This window comes from Acinonyx jubatus, chromosome A3, assembly GCF_027475565.1.
Source record: "Acinonyx jubatus isolate Ajub_Pintada_27869175 chromosome A3, VMU_Ajub_asm_v1.0, whole genome shotgun sequence".
Taxonomy (NCBI): domain Eukaryota; kingdom Metazoa; phylum Chordata; class Mammalia; order Carnivora; family Felidae; genus Acinonyx; species Acinonyx jubatus.
In genome coordinates this window covers 15209079-15230482 of record NC_069388.1, presented here as the reverse complement: position 1 = coordinate 15230482, position 21404 = coordinate 15209079, and the positions used below count along the sequence as shown (strand labels likewise).

At 45.4% G+C, this 21404-nt stretch overlaps 1 protein-coding gene across 4 annotated transcripts in view; it reads left to right on the top strand.

Moving 5' to 3' along the window:
- STK4 (serine/threonine kinase 4) overlaps nucleotides 1–19429 on the top strand; it is a 91776-nt gene extending 72347 nt beyond the window's left edge. For all 4 annotated transcript variants that reach the window (XM_027070186.2, XM_053199902.1, XM_053199901.1 and 1 more), the window contains one exon: nucleotides 15200–19429. In XM_027070186.2, the coding sequence (XP_026925987.1) occupies nucleotides 15200–15358 (159 nt within the window). In that variant the 3' untranslated portion in view covers nucleotides 15359–19429. The remainder of the gene's footprint in view (nucleotides 1–15199) is intronic.
- The last annotated feature ends 1975 nt before the right edge of the window (nucleotides 19430–21404 follow it).

The following is a 21404-nucleotide window of genomic DNA, read 5'->3' as shown; positions in this document are numbered from 1 at the left end:
ACAGCAGCCTGCTTCTGCTGGTGACTTGTGCTAGCCAATTTGAGCTTAGTTTTTAACTCAGTTATTGAAATGGCACTGAGAGCAAGACCTTTTAAATGCTGGTGGTTTGTGACGCCAGGAGGTTGCTTAAATGGTCTCAGCCGCTGTGAACTTGCCACTGTTTTTCATTCCCTTTGTTTGGCTCTGAGACTGCTTGATCTGTGACTGCTTGGCACCTTTCTTTAAAGTTCGTTCTTCATGGTCATTGATTCTCTGCTGTTAAAATATAGGATGATTTTTTTTAAGTTTATTTATTTTGAGAGAGAGAGAGAGAGCATGTGGGTGGGGGAGGGGGAGGGGGGGGGGCGGGGGAGGGAGAGAGAGAGAGAAAATTCCAAGCAGTCTCCGCATTGCATTGTCAGTGTAGAGCCCGGTATGGGGCTCCAACTCACAAGCCATGAGATCATGACCTGAGCCAAAGTCAAAATTCAGATGCTTAACCCACTGAGCCACCCAGGCACCCCTAGGATGATTTTCATCCCATCCGCATGGTGAGCCAGAGTGCAGACCATGGTTTTGCGAGTTTTGGTAGCAGTAGTGAGAACAGTGATAAAGAAAGAATTTCAATCTAGGTAGCTTAGCGTAGAAGATCAGAAATGGACCCTAAGACCTGCACATCATCTCTTGGCACCTTAGGCCCTGAGGTCGCTTCCTTGTGGATTCACAGGAAGCACAGGTAACGAGTGGTCTACGTTTTGGAGCCATCATCTCTCAATAAGCTATTCCAACACCGTCTCAGAGAACGACGGGCTGTCAGAACAGAATGGGTTCTTAAAGGGTACGTGTTCCAGCTCCTGCAGCATTTCCAACAAGAGGCACTTGACTGTGTCTGGTCATTTCTGAGAGGAAAGGGGGAATTACACAGCTGGGAAGTAGTTCAGGCCATTGCTCGAAAGCTCTGCCTAAAGATGCTGTTGTTTTATTTTGCCCAAAATTTGTCCCCAGGGAACTTCTACCCATGTGTCTATTTTGATTATTTCTCACAGAGACTGTACAGTTGGTTAGGATTATCTGGCTTTTCCATTTTACAGGTAGAGAATGCAAGAAAGTCTCTTGCTTTTAACCACTTTGTATTGTGGTCGCTTGACTTGAGTAAACCTTGCCTGTCTTCAAGTTAAGCCTCTCTCAGCAAGGCAAGCAACGAAATCTTGGGTATTCTCTTTCTTTATTTAGTGTTGCGTTGATGGTATCTTTGTGCTTTATCCTCCCTAGACTTCAGATTATGAGGGGCAAAGCACCTGACCAATAGTAGATATTGAGTGATGTTTCATTAAGAGTACAGACTAGGGTTAGACAGAACCAGGCAGAACCAGATTCAGTTTGGGTCTCTTGCCCAGACAAATTATGTGATTCTGCAAACCTCAATTTCCCCATCCACATAATCAGATTAATAATTATAGCTGTAGATTTAATTAAGAACAAATGATATTTTAACACAGGAAGAGTGCTTAATGTAGTGACCAGCTAATAATGGTGAATAAATATTTTTTTAAACACTGGCTTAAATCATTGTTACGGTTATTATTACTATCGTCATCGTTACGCAACCAGGTCCTTAAATCCTGCGGTCTCAGCAAGGCAGCACCGGTGGAGCTTCGGCTGGTCCCTCTGCCCTACCTTTCTCTATGCTTCCTTGGTTTACTGGGAATAGCAGTGTCAGCATTCTGAGGAAGCGGGGTGGGCACACAAACCATATCTCTGGCCTCTGGAGAGCTCCCCCTCTTTTCCAGGAGGAAGTTCTGGGAGGTAACTCTGTGGGGACCTTGTTGCCAGAACTGGAAGTTCTGGGAATTCATGTGTTTTTCCTGCTTATAGGGAAGTGCCTTTGCTCAGTAGTATCAGGGTTGTGTGTATTTGCAAGGTTGTTTCATCCTCTGTGGCTTTCATTTTGGTGTACGTTGTGAACAGTGCCTGAACAGTGCCACTCTCCTCCTTTGTCCTTGGGGCCAGATTTCTGAGTCCATGGTCTCTATGGTTTTTTGCCAGGTAAATCTAGTCGTTTTTTCTCCCTAGAAATCTTGATTTCATCTGAGTTTTAAACATTTTTGGCATAAAGTTTTGAATGTTAAACTTTGCAGTATCTTTAAGTCCAGCTTGCTTTTCATTCCCAATATTTGTTTCTTCTTCTTTTTTAAAAATCAGACTTATCAGAGGTTTTTCTTTTCTTTTTTCTTTTCTTCTTTTCTCTTTTTTCTTTTCCCTTCCCTTCCCTTCCCTTCCCTTCCCTTCCCTTCCCTTCCCTTCCCTTCCCTCTTTTCTTTTCTTTTCTTTTCTTTTCTTTTCTTTTCTTTTCTTTCTTTTCTTTTCTTTTCGTCATTTGAAACAACCACCTTTTGGTTTTATTGAGCCTTGCCATTGAATTGGCTTTAAATTCATAAATTTGTGTTCTTACTTTATCTACTTTCTGTGGGTTTATTCTGGGTGCTTTCTTCCTTCTTTAGTTGGACAGTTAAGTTTACTAATTTTCAGTCCTCTCTCTTTTCTAATTTATGCATATCAGACTATAAAATTCCCTTTAAGGATGACTTTAAATACCTTCCACAATTTTTAATATATAGTTTTTTGTTTGGTAAAGTCTGGCTTATTGAGATTTCATTTACATACCATAAAATTTGCTCCTTTTTAAGTGCACAGTTTGATGAGTTTTGACAAATGGATACAGTTGTATAAACACTGCCATAATGAAGATCTAGAACATTTCCATTACCCTGAAAAGTTCCGTCATGCCCTGGTTTTTGTCCCAATAGTCTCCTTTCCTACAAGGCCATGTGAGTGGAATTATACAGAATATCATCTTTTGTGTTTGGCACTTTCATTTAGCATGTTGTGAGATGCCTCCGTGTCATTGCAAGTATATGGACTTGCTCTTTTCAATTGCTGAGTAGTTTTCTTTGTATGGATATACCACAATTGGTGTATCTATTCACCAATAATACAGTTTTCAGTGGGAGCAAGTCAGAGTATTTTAATTCCACACACAGGCTGTAAATACACTAGACTATTCTGGATTTGAGGTTGTCTGGGCAGTTTTCACGTTTAAATTTGTATTTGGGGTTTGGCATTTTGGAAGTATTCCCGTTAGTGGCCAAGTATGTGCTCATGTGTACTCACGTACGCCTTCCTCCCTGTAGCAGTCTGGGTCCAGTGAAGAGACAGAAGCCACACAGTGAGTTAAACTAATACAAGGAATTATTGCCTATGATAAAGGAGTTACTATAAGATCTAGGGAAACTCTTTGTGGTTTGGGGATCTAGGGAAACTCTTAGCATGGCTTCCATGCTAAGGGAGCATGCCCACGGGGGGGACAAACTACCGGGGGTTCCAGCCTCAGTGGAGAAAGTAGAGTTTGACCCATGGCACAGCAGGGGAGTTTGCTGGTTTGGCTAGAGCAGAGCTGGTGCAGAGGCTCCAGGCCCGCCATAGACTACCCTCTGCAGTACAGGTGAGGAGCAGGTGATCAGCAGCCAGCAGCATGGGTGAGCAAAGGAGAGGTGGGTGCTGGTGGGGGCAGGCGGCCTTCAGAGTCTGTTAGGCCTGGTGGGGTGCCGGTGTCCGTGTCACCGTGGCTGCCGAAAGGTCATGGCCAAGCCGAGGCTTCAAGGTCTCAGAGAAAACGGGTCCTGGACTTTTGCTGGGCCGTACTTCACCAGCTGTCCTCCCAGCCACACTGCCAGCCCCTGTGCTGGAGACTCAGGAGAGCCTCTTCCTCCCTGCACTGTTCCTCCAGCCTCTCTGCTGAGAAAGCTTAGCGTCACACACGCTTTCTAGGAGTAGCGCTAAGACTGCCATTGTTCACCTCAGTGCATGAGCAGAGGGGCCAGGAACTGGCAACTGACAGACTCTTCCTGTTCTTTTTAAGAGAAATAGCATCAAGTCAGAACAGCAGTACCCATGTGCTTGTGCTGTTCACAGACACTTCCATGAGGGGACAAGGATTTATGAAAATTAGAACTTGCAAACAATACGTTTACAGACACAAATAAAGATCATATGAATTATGGTATATTACACATCATGCTATTATCACAGCTCTCCCCGCTCCCGTTCAGTATAGATTGAAAGCTTTGTGTCAGACCGCGGGTTAGAGGCTGTTTCTTTCTTCATGATGCTTGCTCATTATAGAAAACATTTAGGATACACATTTAAAAGAAAGTTTCAGACCAGAAGAACCAAGTGTTGTTTTTTGAAAAGCTAAGTGGTTTTTATCTCTGAGCGTAGATGAGCTCATGCTAGAAATATGGTGATGATCCTTTCTGAACGAAAAAACTAGGACACATGGGCTTTACCAAGAGTTTTCTCTGGTTTGTGAATTTGTACACATGTGAAAAGTATTATGATGGCATAAATTAAATCACATTTGATTATCCATACCCAATTAAACACTTGTTGAAAAGAATAAAGGGCTGTCTCAAAGTACCAAGAACATATACACATCAATGCTTTGACAGGATAAGGAATTAAGCCATCTTAATTGTCCTTTTTGGACCATCCTGAGTCAGAAAAATAAAAGAAAAAATGATACAGATTCCTCTTTAGCAATTATGTGGTTTTGGCAGAATTGAAAGTCTACCCACACACACACACACACACACTCCCACACCCCACCCCTCTAACCTGATTTATGTTATTGACACTGCAGGGGGCTCAGGTCCCCAGACTGAATGGCCATTATATAAGGATTGTGACATGCTTTGCAGATAGAGCTAGTCTGCTTTTGTTACTCAAAGGATATTGAGAGGGTATTTCTTTTTGGGTATTTAGGTTGTAAATCTCTGACACTTCATTACATGGGACTACCCAGCAGTAGAGCGTACAGAGGTTTTATATACTTTCCAGAAATTAAGTACTGTTCACTTACAAGTTTTCCCACATCAGAAAGCTCAAATTGTAAAAATTCAGGTCTGCAAAGTAGCTTACTCAGAGTACTTTGGTTTGCATTCTTGGCCAGTTTTCTGTAAACATTTTGTTCTTTGGGTGTATTTAAATTGGACCTTCTTTAGTCGAGGATCCCTTTCAAGACTGCCTCTATTAGATGAACTGAGATCAATTTGTATTTTAGCTTTCAGATTTTGCTTGGGATTCTTTGGGCTTCTTTCATTTGGCAAGATGAGAGAAAAAGGCCTGGCCTTTTTGTTATCTTGGAAATTTCCAGCCCGAGAAAGTGTACAGAGGCCCAGCTTGCAGGGGTTCTCAGGTGATTAGCTAGCTCTTTTCCTGAATTATTAAGCTACATTAAAACAGTAGCTTGGTACAGTTTGTGCTTTAGGTTTTCATATCTTTTGAAAGATTAATATTCCCTCAAGAATGATGGGACGTTGGGTGTCTCCCTTCAGCGCTTTCAGATGTCAAGAGCCTCACACTCTGCTCTGTTCTTGTGCTCTGCCTTCTTTAGACATTTGCCATCACTCTAGATTATGTGTTTGCCGACTTCCTGAAAGTTTTCTGCTCACAGTTTAGCTTCCTCCAGTGTGAAATTTATAAACCAGCTTAGAGATACTCTTAAAATAGAGTTTTTCTTAGCTGTCATAAGCAACCAGGACTAGAGTGGATTTTTAGGTCCATTTTTTTCCTTGTAGCTTTATTGCAGTCATGATACCAGATGAGCTCTTCATTTTGATTTTGGCGTGCAGGGGTCAGTTTGGGCTGATTGGCATAATCTTATTTAACAAGCTTATACTCTTAGGTTTGTTTATTGATTATCTATTTCCAAAGCTTCTTGAGGGAACCGAATAAAAAGTCAGTACCATTTTCAAATAAATGCTTAAAGATTAAGGATATGTTTCTTTATTAAATATTTATTGAGAACTCTTTTCTGCTGGCCTGACTCTCTGAAAATAGATGTAGTTCCTTCTCTGAAATAGCTCCCACCCCAGGGAAGGAAAAGGTAGTTGGGGAGAGGGAGGAGTTAGAGCTCTGGCTAGGCTGGAAGGTGGAATGGGCTTTCCCTAAACTGAAGACAGGATTATATTCAGCAGGTGCATGGAGGTGTGAAAAAATGTGGCGCCTGAAGGAATTTGGAGTGGCTTTAATAATATTGACAAGTGAATTCCTAAGTCCTTTTGTTTACTTAACCTAATTTTATTAGTCCCCTGTATCTCGAATGCAATAAATACTTGAAGTAACAAGATTTGCGTGTAATTTTTAAAAATTTTGCAATTCAGACTTTGCTCTGAGTCAGAGTGAGTGCTCCTCCTCTGTTATATTGTATATATATGTATATATATACACTATTATAAATGTATAAGAAAATGGAAGGTCTCTCAGATATTCCAACCACAGGGATTCTTCCTTGTCTCAACTCCTGTAGCACGTTGCCTTGACAAGAGGTTGGCTTGGGCTTTGCGGTCAGACGTGCCAGGGCTCATACCCTAACTCCATCATTTACACTTGCTGGCTTCAGGGCCAGGAGCAAATTCCTGTATTTCTTTATGCCTCAGTTTCCACCTCCGTAGAGTAGGATATTACTACTTATTTCATGGACTGTTCTGAGGTTACATGAAATAATGCACGTAAGGTGCTGAGCACACAGCACTCAATGAAAGGTGGCTCTGTGATGACACCTACTTAGCAGTCATGAGTCGGTAACGCCATGGATTGTAGCTCGTTTGAGTACCTCATTTAGCTCTACGTTTACTGTGCAGGGATCCTGCCATATTCTTTCTGCCCCATGCACACCTTTACTCACCCTCACCTCTGTCGTCCCTACTCCTGCCCTGTCCAGGCCCCCCGTCACACGTGTGTCAGCCGGTACTCGCTACATCTTCATAATTAAAGATATAACTCTCCATAGCAGCAATGCAGTGCCTCTTAACATCTGTTAGTCATCTGTGTTTGGGGTATGAAAGTTCCTTATGCATTCTTGCTCTGGAAAGCCAGAGGCATGATAGTAGGAAAACAATCTGTGTTTGGTCGAAACATTTTTACCTTTGGCCAAAGACTGTTGTAAAACTCACAGAAGGAAAACAAAATAACAACAAAAGCAGGGGCGTTGTGATTTTCAAGAGTAAGTGGTGAAAGTTCACGTTGGAGTAAATTCTAAGCATGCAAAACTACTACAAAAATTAATTTTGTTGTGTAACTTGAAGGATGATCTTTGATAAATCACAAAAAATTAACAGTATGCAAGTAATATACTGTATATAATAGTGAAACCCCATTGTTTAAAGAAAACACTTTTGCTTTTCGTCTTTTGGCTTATGCCATTTATCAAATTGTATCCTTCATACACACAGCACACGCACCATGTACTGAGCTCTCTAGGTGGGAGGCTCTCTGGATGCAATCTTCAGGTTGTTTGAGGCTGGTCTTCTGACCGGCATCAGAGTTTGTGTCATTATATCACTGGGCCTGCCTGGAGCCACATTTCTTTGTTTTACCCAGGTTCAAAGGTCTGCATTTCATTCCAGTCTTCTTGGTAAATATTTTAAATACATGCAGCCATGTTTTCTTTGGTTAGAATTCTGACAACAGTTCCATGTATTGACTTGAAGTAATTGTAAACTCAAAGTGGGGTTGAAGTAATCATTAATAATAGTTTTGCATTAGGAAGATTTTATAAGGGGCTGATGGAAGCATACTTTGGCATGACCATAATTTGAATCAGAGGAAATTTCCCATTAACATTCTCACAAGGTTCATTTAAGCAGTAAGATGTTTCGAAATTCAGTGGCCTAGGGCTTACGTAGCCCACACAAGTTGTTTTGACTGTCAGCTCCCTGCTTTTCTGCATGACTACGTTCTCAGTCATCTGCTGAGAGATTATTGCATCATCTGAGAATCTTCCTAGAGCCACCTCCTTCCAATCTAGAATCCATTCCTTGATAGAGACAAATTTACATCAAGGAAGGATAAGTATCTTTGGTGGATTTAAGTCAATGCCCTACATGATTTTGACAGACCTTGGTACCTTTTCTCTAGTGTATTTTTGTTAACCTTCTAGCGGCTGGTGTTGAAGGTATGGATTGGCACATTGGTGGCTTCGTTCAGCTCTGTCGAGCTTCCTTGTCGTCTTGCTAAATTCCAAAGGCGTGTTCTTTCCTCATTCTTGGCCACTATAAATACATCACCTTTGACAGGGCATCAGCCTGACTCACCTGTTCAGAAGGGGCAAGGTGTTTGAGAAATCCTGGTTGTGATATTAGATGCAGAATTATGAGTCCTTAAGTATACAGTAAGTACAGAATTGAAGCTTGTCCTCAAATGCTTTGGCATCTCTCTCTCTCTCTCTCTCTCTCTCTCTCTCTCTCTCTCTCTGCTGGTTTTTTTTAGGGACGTAGCACGACACTATTTGTACAATAGACTTCTGAGGTGAGTTTCTAGCAGCGGAGGAGCAGAACTTTGAGCCCTGTTCCTTGGACATAGACCAGACCTGTCTGTTCACCGTGGGCCTTGTTGCCAGGACAGGATGAACCTGTGCTGTATATTCGGATGTGTTTAGTTCAGCTTCACTCTGCTCATGCAAGGTGGGCCAACTGTTACCGTGATTCCTGAGTCCCCGCTTGTCTGAAACCAGCCGGATCTTCCCGGTTGTTCTTCAGGCTGGTTGACACAGGGTAATTCAGAATTTCAGAGTTGCTAAGTCCATTTGAGGAGAAACCAGTTCCCATCAGCCTTCTATACTCGTACTGATGCTGGGAATCTGAGGCTCTCGCTGTGGTGTGGCCCAGGGGAGACAAGCCCGACTCCTGAGATTTGGGGTTTCTCACGCAGAGTTCACTAGAGACAGCTCTGTGTGTGTGCTGTGTCCTCACCCTACCGTGAGCTCATCAAGCTCAGCTCTGACAGCAGCAGCAGCTACTCTTTATATTACTTCTGTAGTTTCTCCGTTTCCCGAAGAAGGGATTTAAGGTGGTAGCTCCCACTTATCTGCTTTGTTTTTGGCGTGTACCAATACTGTTATACACTTTCCCAACACCTCTGAACCTCACAACTTCCCCTGGTGGAGAAATACTGCTCTCTAAAAATGGGGAAGGTGAGGCACACATTATGTGACTCGTCCAAGGGCGTCCAGCTCCCAAGGGCAGAGCTGCCGTGGGACCCCGGTCCGTGTGACCCAAAGCCGGTGCTCCTGCCCCAAAGCCCAGCTGCTTCTCCGACACATACCGCCTTTTACGTTCCTGTTGCCCTGCGGTGTGCCTGGCCCGGTACAGCTGCCAGGAAAGCTGGTTGGTTCAGTTTGCAGCGTGTTTAGCAAACGTGAATTGAGTCATTGCCCCTCTGCAGTGGTGCCTGGCACATGGTAGGCCTTTGGTGGTTTTACTTGAGGAAAGGCAGCCAAGTAGACAGTATCATCCCCATTTTACAGATGAGGAAACCAGATCCCAGAGAGGTCAGGTGACTTCCTTGAAGTCACCCATCATCACTAGCAGTGGCAATTTTGAGGGTTTTTTTAACGTTTATTTTTGAGACAGAGAGAGAGAGCATGAACGGGGTGGATCAGAAGAGAGGGGAGACACAGAATCTGAAACAGGCTCCAGGCTCTGAGCTGTCAGCACAGAGCCTGACGCGGGGCTCGAACCCACAAACTGCGAGAGCGTGACGTGAGCTGAAGTCGGACACTTAGCCGACTGAGCCACCCAGGCGCCCCTAGCAGTGGCAGTTTTGAATGTGAAGGCCATCTCACGTATTTAACATCAGCCGAATTTGTAATTCTTCTGGCCTTCCATGTTGTTCCCTAACAGATAGGCCTGTTTCCAGAAACCCTTAGGGTGGTGGTTACAGTCTTTTCCGGTTCCTTGCTGTGTCACTTTGGGCAAACTGCTTGCTCACTCGTACCCTCATTGACCTCATTTGTAAAAGGAGGTCATTCATAATACCTGCCTTGCAGATAGATTGATTTGTGTGGACACATGCTTAGCTCAGTGCTGGGCGCATGGCAGAAGCTCAAGAAATTAACGTACCGCCTCGATGTCTAAGTGTAGAATCCAGTGGTAAGATGGCGTCGTATCTGGCTAAAACAGGGTGAGGCCAAAGTTCACACTGAAAAACTGCCTCCTTGAGGATACGGAACATTTCCGGAGACCACAGCCTCTAAGAGAAATCTCCCTGCGCGTGTGTGGTTGCCTTTACTTGCTCAGACATCCATCGACAGACGTCACACTGGGTGAGGGAAGTCCAAGTGTTGGTCAGCTACAGTGAGCACAGCGCCAGAGCATCAGTACCTTCAGATTCGGAGCCCACCCACTGCCGTGTACTCAAGACTGATGTGTTGATGGGCATCCAAGTGGTCAGAGAATTCTAAATAACCATGGTTGTGAAGAGGCTTATTTTAGTTTCTCTTTCCTTCTGTGACCTCTCCCTGCGCTTGGTCTGCTCTCTTCAGCACAACCCACCTTCATTAATGAGCCTGGGGCTCGGGGCTTGGCATTCATTTTGTCTTGTCCCCAGGGATCAGGTCTTATTCTCTTGATTACCTCATCCTTTTCCAAAGTAGTAGTTCCTTTTTGTCAGAACGAAAAATTAAAGTGGACGTGCCCATTAGAGATGACTCAGCCAGGGCTGGAGACCTCCTCCTTGTCATTCAGTATCAAACACACCAATGGAATTCCAGGGAGCAGAGACTTCCTTCGATGCCAAAAGAATGTTGAGAGGAATACAAGTTCCCTGAAGGGCATACCTCATTCCTTGTTCCACACCGGGGCCTCTCCACTCCTCTCCCAGAGCCCTGCTGCCTGTGGCGGTGCTTGGGGAGCTTCCCCCTCGACTTCAGTGGCTTCCATTATTATTTGATTGGAAACAAAGGGCAATTTATTCATTCCTGCACATGGTATAGTGAACAAGACAGAGTCACTGTTCTCCTGGGACTTTTGTCCTAGTGAGAGATGCACTAAATGAAAGAAAATAAATAAGAACGATTGATTGATTACCTCATGCCGCATCGTTTTGAAAGAAGCAAACTATGGGCTGAGGCACAACAATGCATGTAGGGGAGGCGACCTTTCTAGATAAGTACTTAGGGGAAGGCTTTCTCAGATTCTCTGAGGAGTTGACCTTGGAGCCAAGGCCTAAAAGATAAGGAAGAACTGAGGACGACCCATCCAGGCAGAAGGATCAGTCACCATGTAGCCCTTGAGGCCAGAAAAAGTGCAGCTTGTCTGACGATTTGAAATACAGGGTAGCCAGTGTCCCGAACAAAAGGGAGAGTGGTAGGTGATGCAGTTCGAGGGGACTGTGGGGCCAGAGATGGCCTTGTAGCCCTGGGGATTTTATTCTAAGTGCGGCAGGAAACACAGGGGGACTCGATCAGGTTCATCTCTGTATTTTTAATGATGCTCGTTGCTGTGAGATGACGGTGGCCTGGATTGAGGGGCTGGATTTGGGTCACCCTAGCGTTTTAGAGATGAGATCGAAAGATGGGTTGTGGGCAGGGGGTGGTGAGGGGAAGGAAGAATCAGGGATGATTTCTGTGCACCTGGCAGGACGGTGGTACCAGTCCTGAGACGGGGAAGACCTGGATGTAAGGAGAATAGATCTGCCCGTTTGGGAGGGTGGGGACTCGAGAGTTTTCTTTTGGTTGGCATTAAGGTGCCGATTTCCACGAGCTGATCTGGGATGGGGATATAAAGCAGGACCTTCCCTGGGTGTGTGAGCCTGGAATTCAGAGGAGAATGCTGGTCTGCAGATGGACATGGGGAGTCACAGTCTAGAGAGGCTATGTAAGTGCGAGGGGACAGATGAGGTGTGCTACAGGATGGGACTTCCTGCAGCTGGTGAAAACGGCTCAGCCCCTGCACGGTCCGGGGAGGGGGGTGGCGGGCCACGGTGTGCTCCGTCACAACTCTGGCTATAGCAAAACCTGAGCATCACAGTTACTCTTCTGCAAGATATCCGTTTGAAATTTATTTATGCCACCAAGGACCAGGAAGGTGAGATGCTACATTGGCGCCATGAAACCATTCTCTGAGCTTGTTTTCAGAAAAATCCATATCTGGAGTGTGACTGAGGCATTAGCGGTGACTGGCTGGCAGTGTTCTAATGGGTCAGGTGTAACTTAAGCCCAAACAAAGCCTTAGGGCAAGTAAATTAGCCCAAAGGTGGTGGAGATAAAGCAGGGGTTCATGTTGTGGCCTTTAGATTAGATCAAGGGCAGAAGGGCTGTGCAGAAACTGGAAACCTAGAAGCCTTGACCCGAGACAGGCAGCAATTACTTTGTGAGAATTTTGCTGTCAGGAAAACGGGAAGGAGGATGTAGAACCAGGCTCATCACACTTGAGGAATTACAAGGAACAAACCAGTAGCTTCTTTAGCATGCAAAGTCCTTACCTCCGGGGGACTGATCGAGTAGCTCACGACTTGTAACCTTTAACGGGTGATTCCAATGCACAGGATCCATGGGTCATAGATGAGAAATACTGAGTCCAATACTGAGGTCATCTCAGCAGCCCTCTGTTACAGGTGGGGAAACGGAGGCCTGGGGAGGAGAAGGGGTTTGCCCGAAGCTGCCGAACAAACCAGAAAGCCAGTGCTGCTCCACTGACTTTGATTTCTTCATCTCGCAGTTGACGCTTCATCCTGATGGATGATGAAGAGCAAGCCTCGCGATCCCCAGCTCCCCTTCCTTCACTGTGTTGTTTCTTTTCTTTCCCCATCACCCTCTAATGTAAGAGTCATTTTCTGAGTCATTTAATTCTCAGTTGCCTGTCTCGCCTCATTCAAATGTGAGCTTCACAAGGGCAGTGATTTGGGGGGTTTGTTTTGGGTTTTTTTTTTTTTCACGGAAGTGTCCTGTGTGCCTACCTGGCCCATGGTAGGTGTTCAGTGAATATACGATGGCTGGATAAAAACATATTTTGTTAAACTATAAATAAGGTAACAGATGGTATGCGAAAATGCCAACCCTTAGGCATTGTTAGCCCAAAATAGAGTAGAGTATTTTCTTTTTTACTTGTTTGACTCTGGCTTGGATCAGAGGTTATAGGAACAGCTTGTTTATGGGAGATTAATTAGAGACTTTCCAAAATATTCATAATAATGACAGTATTAATACCAGCAACAATAGCGGTCGTTAATAACTGTGGTGACCACTACAGTTTATGGCATGCTTACTGTCTGGGAAATGCATACCATGTGAAGTTCTGTGCTGAGAACATCAACCCGTGAAGTCATCTGATCTTCATTAGAGCCCAGGGATGGCAGAACTGGCGTCTCTTCTCCGGAGGAGGACACTGAGGGGTTCAGAGGGGGAAGTTACTTGTCTAAGATTGCACAGCCTCTACAGACTGATGATCTGTGACCCTTAAGATTTAACACCTCAACTGCTGGGAACATTAGGTATTAGGTCTGGGGTGGCTTCCTTCTGGAGAAGGAACTGAAAAAGCCAACGACGGGTGAGTGTTGCTCTTGGGAGTGTCCCTGGGCCCAGAACACCACCGTCCTGCTGGTCTAAAACCACAGGCTGGGCTGGAAACGAGATGCGGTTTCTTCAGCCCAACTTTCCAGCATCCCCCACACTCGCTCTCTGCATTCCCACATCACAAAGAGCCTTTCGTCTTGAACTGTTAGGCCTTTCTTGCTTCTCAGACCACCTCCCTGAAGCTGGCCAACGCAAATTCCTGTGGCGACAGGTCACTAAACCATTCCTGGGGAAGCCACTGTAAGCACTTCACACTCGGTCACACCCCACCCTGCAGAGGAAGGGCGGACAGAAAGAGGTTCCTTCACCCCCTGCCTCTACCACTTCCCTGTTGGGGCCTCAGGGAGGGGCTGAGGGACATGTTGATTCCATAAATCTCTGCTAAGACTTGAGTGAGCCTTTGAGTTCTTGAAACACGGCACCTATTAAACTGGTTGTGAGCTCACAGAATTTATCACCACCCGCTGTGGATAATGTTGGCTTTCATTCCCATCCCTGGCAGCCAGGACTGGCCTTGCTTGGAGTCAGTGACCCTCCTTACATATGGCAGTGAAACCACTTGCCCGACAGCTGCAGACACATGTTGAACATGAACACACTCCTGGGCTCTGGTAGAGGGAGGGTTGTAACACGCACTGCCATCTTTAAGCGCACGGTGTACCAGGGATTGTGCTAGCATCTTTACAGACATGACCTCATTTAATTCTTAAAATAAGCATGACGAGGCACGGCTGTCCCATCTCTATGGGTGAGGACGGCCTGGAGAGACAGGTGACTTGCCTGAATCTCAGCATTTGCAAGAGGCAGAGCCATGTTTGTTTTAACCACAGATTGATTTGGTTCTCAAACCTGTGCTTTGCTCATCTGCTCTTCTGTGATCCCTGTTAAGAGCATGAACTCTGGGGCCTTCCTGCCTGGGTTTGAATCTCGATTCTGCCACTTACTAGCCATGAGACCGGGGGCAGTTTTCTTCACCACCCTCTTTTTTGGCTTGTTCATCTGTAACATGGAGATAATGATACATGCAAATCGTAGGCTTGTCGCAAGGATGAAATGAGTCAATGTGTGTAAAGCACGGAGCATCTGGAACATAGAAAACACTATAAATGCTACCTTTTATTATTAATTTATGTATCAAGTTCTGTTGTTTTTTTCTCCGGATGATGGAAACTTAATCTCAGAAGTTTCCAACTACCCCTCGCACTCCCTGCCCAAGGGTTGTATCTGCATTCTCAAGATGCCTGTGTCGGTAATCCATAGGAAGTGCTTAGAGTGGTGCCTGGTATGTAATTAGCACCCGATGATTATTAGTAAGACAAGTGCCAAGACACTGGGGGTACAGGGGATGGCATCTGATCCTCAGTGAGCATCCCTCCTCCTTGGTGTGGTATCCAGAAAGAGACACGGTCACCATCCAGACACTCATCTCACGGGTAACATGAACAAGCAGGAGACAAGAACTAGGGGGGCAAGCATTATTTTGCCTACACCAAGTGGCTGTTATTTTAATAAATCGATATGTAATTTGCTGAAAAGATAGGAGATATGAAAGTATTATTGGTTAAGTTTCTGGTCAAAGCAAGGTAAGTCAAAGAGATTAGCACTTACAACTTGTCCAGGGATAAATTATCTCCAAAAAGCCTGGTGGCATGCTATTTATGAATGAATTGTCCCTTTCCAGCCACTGCCCCCCCTCCATCTTGGTCTGACCACAAACCCTTCCCTTCTGGGTGACCGGAAAGGCTGGGCTTCTCGGCTATTCTGTGCTGACGTTGGCTTTGTCGTGACTGTACGCTCCACTTCTTCTAGCTTAAGAGTTGGACAGTAGAGGACCTTCAGAAGAGGCTCCTGGCCCTCGACCCCATGATGGAGCAAGAGATCGAAGAGATCCGGCAGAAGTACCAGTCCAAGAGGCAGCCAATCCTGGATGCCATCGAGGCTAAGAAGCGGCGGCAGCAGAACTTCTGAGAAGGCCCGGCCAGGAGGGCCCCAGCCTGCGCACCAGGCCTTCGGTGAACCCTGGCTGCTCGCCACTCAGGCTTGTCAGCCAACACTTCCGCCCCGTCATTTTTCCACGGCACCTTCGCCTCCGTGAACTCAGGAAGTGCACCAGTGGGAAGGGCTGCCTGCCGTCAGCGCGCCATCTTGTGTATGTATTTAAATCGATCAGTTATATTATTTCAAAGGATTCATATCAGCGCTTTTAAACTCAGAGTTTTTAACCCCAGGAACAGAGACTCCTAGATGAGTGATAGCTGGGAAAGTGTTACATGTTGTCTTGTCTTTCTTCTTCCGATAGCTTTCGATTGTTCTTTCTGGAAAACTTTTTAAAAATATATAAATATGCACATATATATAAATTATAACTGGATTCCCCACTGAGTGTGGTGGTGGCATCTCTGTACAGGTACAGTTTTAAACAGTTGGCCTCTTTTCTGTAAGATTATGGTACTGTGGGACACGAGGGCAGGGGACAGCGGGAGGCTGTTGGGGTCACTCAGCTCCCAGGGGCCAACCTCACCCTTTTGCAGGGCTGCAATTAAAAATTAGGTTTGGGCCAGTTCTCTCCCCATGGTTTGAGCCTTGGGTGGGTCATCTCTGGCTTCTGGAGCCACTGACCATGTCCACGGGAAAGCCTTGAGAGTTTGTGTTTACTTTTTGAGTCCCAGGAGAAGCCTGGCACCCTCTTTGTAAACTGCCCCTTGTGGCTTCAATGCCTTTCATCCATTTCCACTCTCCCGACCGCCTAAAGTCACAGCACAGATACTGCCCAGTGCCTTAAGAGGAGACGTGACCCCGTGCAGGAACGGGCCTGCCAGGTCCTCTCAGCAAACACGGGGCTGTGTGCAGGCCACAGAAGAGAAGGTGTCTTCGGACTTCTCATTGATCATGTGAAGATCGCACAGGGGCATGCATTTTGCTCCGCATTCCTTACAGACATGGGTAGATGGCATTGCTTTTGGTGATCATATTCCAATATGTGACTGTTTTCTTTTTTTACTTTACTGCTGAGGGGTCTGGAAAAGATACCTGAATATCAGACTAAGATCTGTTCTCCAGGAGGCTCCATCTGGGCCCACAGAATGCCACAACTGGAAGGGACCGTAGGCATCTTCTGGCCCGAATGAGGCTTGGAGAGGGGAAGTGACATGGTGACAAGATCACAAAGCAAGCTGAAGAGCTGAGACTAGACCAGAGCTCCTCACCCCTGGGCCCTGATCCAAGCAGCCCCGTCCAAGGGGAGAAACCTGTGTCAGTTTTGGTTAAGTTTCCCCAAGAGGCCTACAAGGCAGACTTGGTCTTGCTTGGTCCCTTCAGAGGGCGACTGGCTCTGAGACCCCCAGGGGGAGCCTGATGGTTGAGTCTCGGCCCTTCCGGAGCCCTGCAGCGCCTGCTGGCCAGTAAGAGGCACCATGTGGGCAATTTCAGGCCTAAGATCAGAGGGCTTCACAGAACAGCACTGGCCATCCCTCTGCAGCATGGGCTCAAGACCACATGTCCTGTCATCACACAGCAAAGAGTAGACAGTGAGGAAAGGCAAATGTCTGCTCATTTTTAATTATCCCCGCCCCCTCCCCGCCCCCCCCCCGCCCCCCCCCCCCCCCCCCCCGCCCCGCGCCCCTGCTGGGAGAGCACTGACTGGGTTGCACCTAAGGATAGTGTAATTCGACTCCATAATTGCTTTTGCTTCCCAAACCTGGGAATCAATGGAAAGGCAGGGAATGTTCCTCTTCTCTGGCCAGATTCTGTTCTTTGCAATTAAAGCAAGTTTTTAAAAATGTAAGAGGCAGTGGTTGATCTGCAGGGTTTGGCCAGTTAGGCAGTTATGTGTTAGATACAGAGAACAGAGGACGACTAGAGGATCCCGCTAGAATAATCGATGGCAGCTAATATTCATTGACCACTTAGTATACACCAGGCACTGAGCTAGGTGGGCTTTTTATATATGTGAGATCCAAACTTCAGGATAACCCCATATGTTAAGTACTTTATCTCCACTTCATAGATGAAGGAGCAAGTTCAGACAGAAAAAAAGTTCTTTCCCAGGGCAATACAGCTAGTAAGTGGCTGAATCAGGATTCATAGCATCACCATGTGAGACCAATATTTACAGGGAAAAGGAAAGTCACAAATCTTTAAAATGAAGTGACCACCTTTCTCGCACAGAATAAATAACTCTCACTGGCATTTTTAGGCTGGGAAACAGCTGAGTTAGTAGTCAAGTCTGACAGCCAAGCGAGTCTCACCAACCACAGCACGGAGCGTGCATTCCCCCACACCATCTGCTGTGCTAACGAACAGGCCTGCCTCAGCCTCTTTCTCTTTAGAAAGGACTTTGCACTTGGCCAGACAGGAGAGGAATGCCCATTTCTTCCTTCCTAAGCTAGATCCAAGTAAAAGAAGGTTTTCGTTTTTCCCCGTAAATATTCTTGGGTCATAAATCTTGATCCCTAGTTTATTTTCTTTCAGGCATGTGTGCACCCACCATGCTGGTCCAACAAAGAACACTGCTCACCAGTCTAGCGAGACAGAACCCTTTGGCCAGAAGTCAATTTCTTTGGACCACATACATTTCCTGACAAGGTGTATTTGTTTTCTAGTGACGGAAAGCCAGAGGAGCAAGTCCCAGTCATTTTTTCCCCTTGAGTACCAACTTCAGGCTAGGTCAGCTTGCTTTCATGGAGTCCCGAGCTTCAGTAATTGCCTCAGCATTTTTGACTCAAGTTTCCAGGGACTCTGCACCTCACCTATTCTCTACTTTTAAGAAACAAGGACCCTCACCTAGCTGTAGCCTAAAAAGATTGATATTTGAGATTTAAAAATCTCAAATTCTCCAAGAATATCTTGATTGCTTCCTCATCAGTAATTGTGAAGAAATTTCTCTTTTCCTTTTTTCTTTGTCCCTTCTCCCAGTCACCAACTGGATGGATGGGTGGATGGATGGATGGATGGATGGATGGATGGATGAATGTTTGGCTGACTGGCTGGCTGGGGGCTGGCTGATGAGTGACTGGATGGATAGATAGATAGATAGATAGAACCAAAATTCTGAAGCCACTGGAGAGCTATAGCTTGACTCCTTGAGACTGTGTATTCTGATCCAGGAAACATTTCTTTAGCACCTGTCAGATGCCAGAGATTTATTATACCATTTAAAACTCAGTAGCTCTTACCAATATCAGGAATGAGACAGGTGGCATCAGTAAGCTCGTACAGATATTAAAAGGCTAAGAACAATATCATGAACAATTTTATGCTAATAAATTCAGTAACTTAAATAAAATGGGCGAATTCCTTGAAAGATACAAAACACCAAAGCTCATTCAAGAAGAAAATAGATAATCTGAATAGCCTTATATCTGTTAAAACTTAATAGCTCCGGGAGGTATAGGTATTACTGTCCTCTTTTTACAGATAAGGAAACTGACACTCAGAGAGGTGAAGTCTTTTAAGCTCAAGGTCATGCAGCTAAAGTATGGTGGAGCTAGGATTCAAATGCAGGTTTTCTGATTCTTATTCCAGTGCCCTTTCTAGCACACCACATTGCCTCTAAAGACTGCAGCTCCTTATTTCCTGGAAAATTGTTTCTTCCCAGTCCTCAGCCTCCCACCCCATCCTTTCTTATGCACTCTGTGTTTTCATCAGGATTATATTCATTGTATTTGGACTCCATGTTCTTTTTTGTGTCTGGGGAAAAAAAAAATCTCCTCTACCAGCTTGCACTCGAACCAACTTGGAAAAAGCTTAAATGCTGTTGCAGATGTACAACTTAAAAATGTGAAGTTTGTAGCTTTAACTTTTTGTAATAAAAACTAATAACACTGGCTTAAGTGCTGACTTGAAATGCTATTTTATAAAGTTTGGATGTAAATAATCAATTGAGGTCAGCAGTTTGTATATGTATGAAACATAGCTTCCTCCCCTGCACCTTTTTTAATTTGAGGTGCTTCCTGTGTGCTTTTATGTTAGAATTGTTGTTTTTCCTACTTCCTACACATTGTCACCTTTGTTTTAAATAAACTGTCCTTTGGAACACAAGACTTTCTTCTTTTTAAAAATGAGATCCTCCCTCTGTAGCCTGGATAATGGTGTTGGGAACCTCTGCGACACTGACTGTGTCGTATGTTTATTTCAGAATCCAAAGCTGGGGGAGAAGTAGGTAGGGTAGGGAGTAAATGCCGACTGTGTGCCCAGTCTGAGCTAGTCGTCAGGGAGATAAAGATAAACCAGACATAGTTCTTGCAGACCAGATGGGGAGTCAGTCAAGGGCATATGGAAATACCACAGTGGAAAGAAGTTCACCGACCATGGACACAGGAGGAGAGAATGACAGTCAATTCTGCTGGGGTGTCCAAGGAAGCTTTTCTGGAAATCGTGCATCTTGAACTTGAAATAGGCAAGAGATGGCCAGGTCAAGGAAGGGCAAGAAGTGAGGGATCAAAGACCTCCTGGGCAGAGTGACCGGCCTATGCAGAGGGTCTGGTGTGAGAGTCTGGATGTAAGGTCACCATGACATCCTTCATCTCTGTTGTTGCATGGAACTGGGCCAGGCACAGCCCAGCAGTCAGAGCGGAGCTGTCCTCCTGTGGCCCATCCTCATCCAGAAATACGTCACTAGCCCTCCTCGCCCTAGGTTTTCTCAGTCTCAAAGTTTATACCAAAGCAGGGAAGGAACAGAGTTACACCAAAAAGTGAGTACGGGTCTCTTGAGTCAAATTGCTCTACAGTGTTTAATATAATAGTTCCACAGTCTCTCTGCATAACGTCGTGCTATTCCGTCAGCCCTCTGGGAGTGGGGGTGATGTGTGTCTCTTGTTGCCTAATTTACTCCCCTTATTCCCTGAAAGAGTCAGTGTCTTCCTTCCTGTTGCCCGGGTTTGATGACAGGTGTTCCCTGTTGCTCAGACTCAGAACCTGTGGCCAGAAGATGGAAAGAAGAGATGAAGTAAATTCCCGTTTACTAAGCACTTACTAGACATCAGACACACTGCCAAGCCTTTCAGTTGTTTCATCTTTTTGCACAGACTCTGAGGTATTTAGTACTAGACACTTTTTTTTTTAAGTTTATTTACATTCTGAGAGAGAGAGAGAGAGAGCGAGCATGCGCACATGAGCAAGTGGGGGAGGGGCAGAGAGCTTGGGAGAGGAGGAGAATCCCAAGCAGGCTCCGTACTGCCAGTGCGGAGCCCAACGTGGAGCCCGAACTCATGAACTGTGAGATCGTGACCTAAGCCGAAACCAAGAGTCGGACGCTTAGCCGACTGAGCCGTCCAGGCACCCCTAGTCCTACGCCCTTTCTATAGATAGGGGATTCTAATAGTGTGCGGTACTGACCACTAGGGAGCGTTCTGGAAATGCTTCAGAATGGTTTTGTTGTGACCATGACCGCAGGATCTGGTCAGCATTTAATGGGCAGAGGCAGGGATGCTAGGTGTCCTGCAGTGCATTCTGGGCAGTCCTGCACAGCATCAAACCCCACTGGACATTTCTGTTGGTGAGAAACTTATTTATCAACACCTCATTCAAAACCAAACCTCATTGACCTCTAGACACAAAGTACTTTGTGCAAGGTTTCACTATTAATTTTCCAAGAATGAACTATGTGGAATGAAGGGACACTTGCGGTTTGTTTTGTGTGGAGCTTTCCCAAGAGCTGGTCTCCATTTCAGAAAACCACATCATCCGCGGCACCGATGCCGGCAATAGTTGAGTCACTAGTGCACTTGTAACGCATATTCACAGCGAGTCTGTGTCACGTGTAAATAAATAAACCATCATTCAGAGGAGGATGAAGTGCCATAAGGAAAATAAAACAGTAGTGAGATTGTGAGCAATATGTGAGTGTGTGCGTGTGTGTGTACAGTGTGTACATGTGTGTGTTTGCACATGTGCATGCACGAAGATGCAGAGAGAGACAGCTTTTTTTTTAATTTTTAAAAAATATTTATTTTTGAGAGAGAGGGCGATACAGAATCTGAAGCAGGCTCCAGGCTCTGAGCTGTCAGCACAGAGC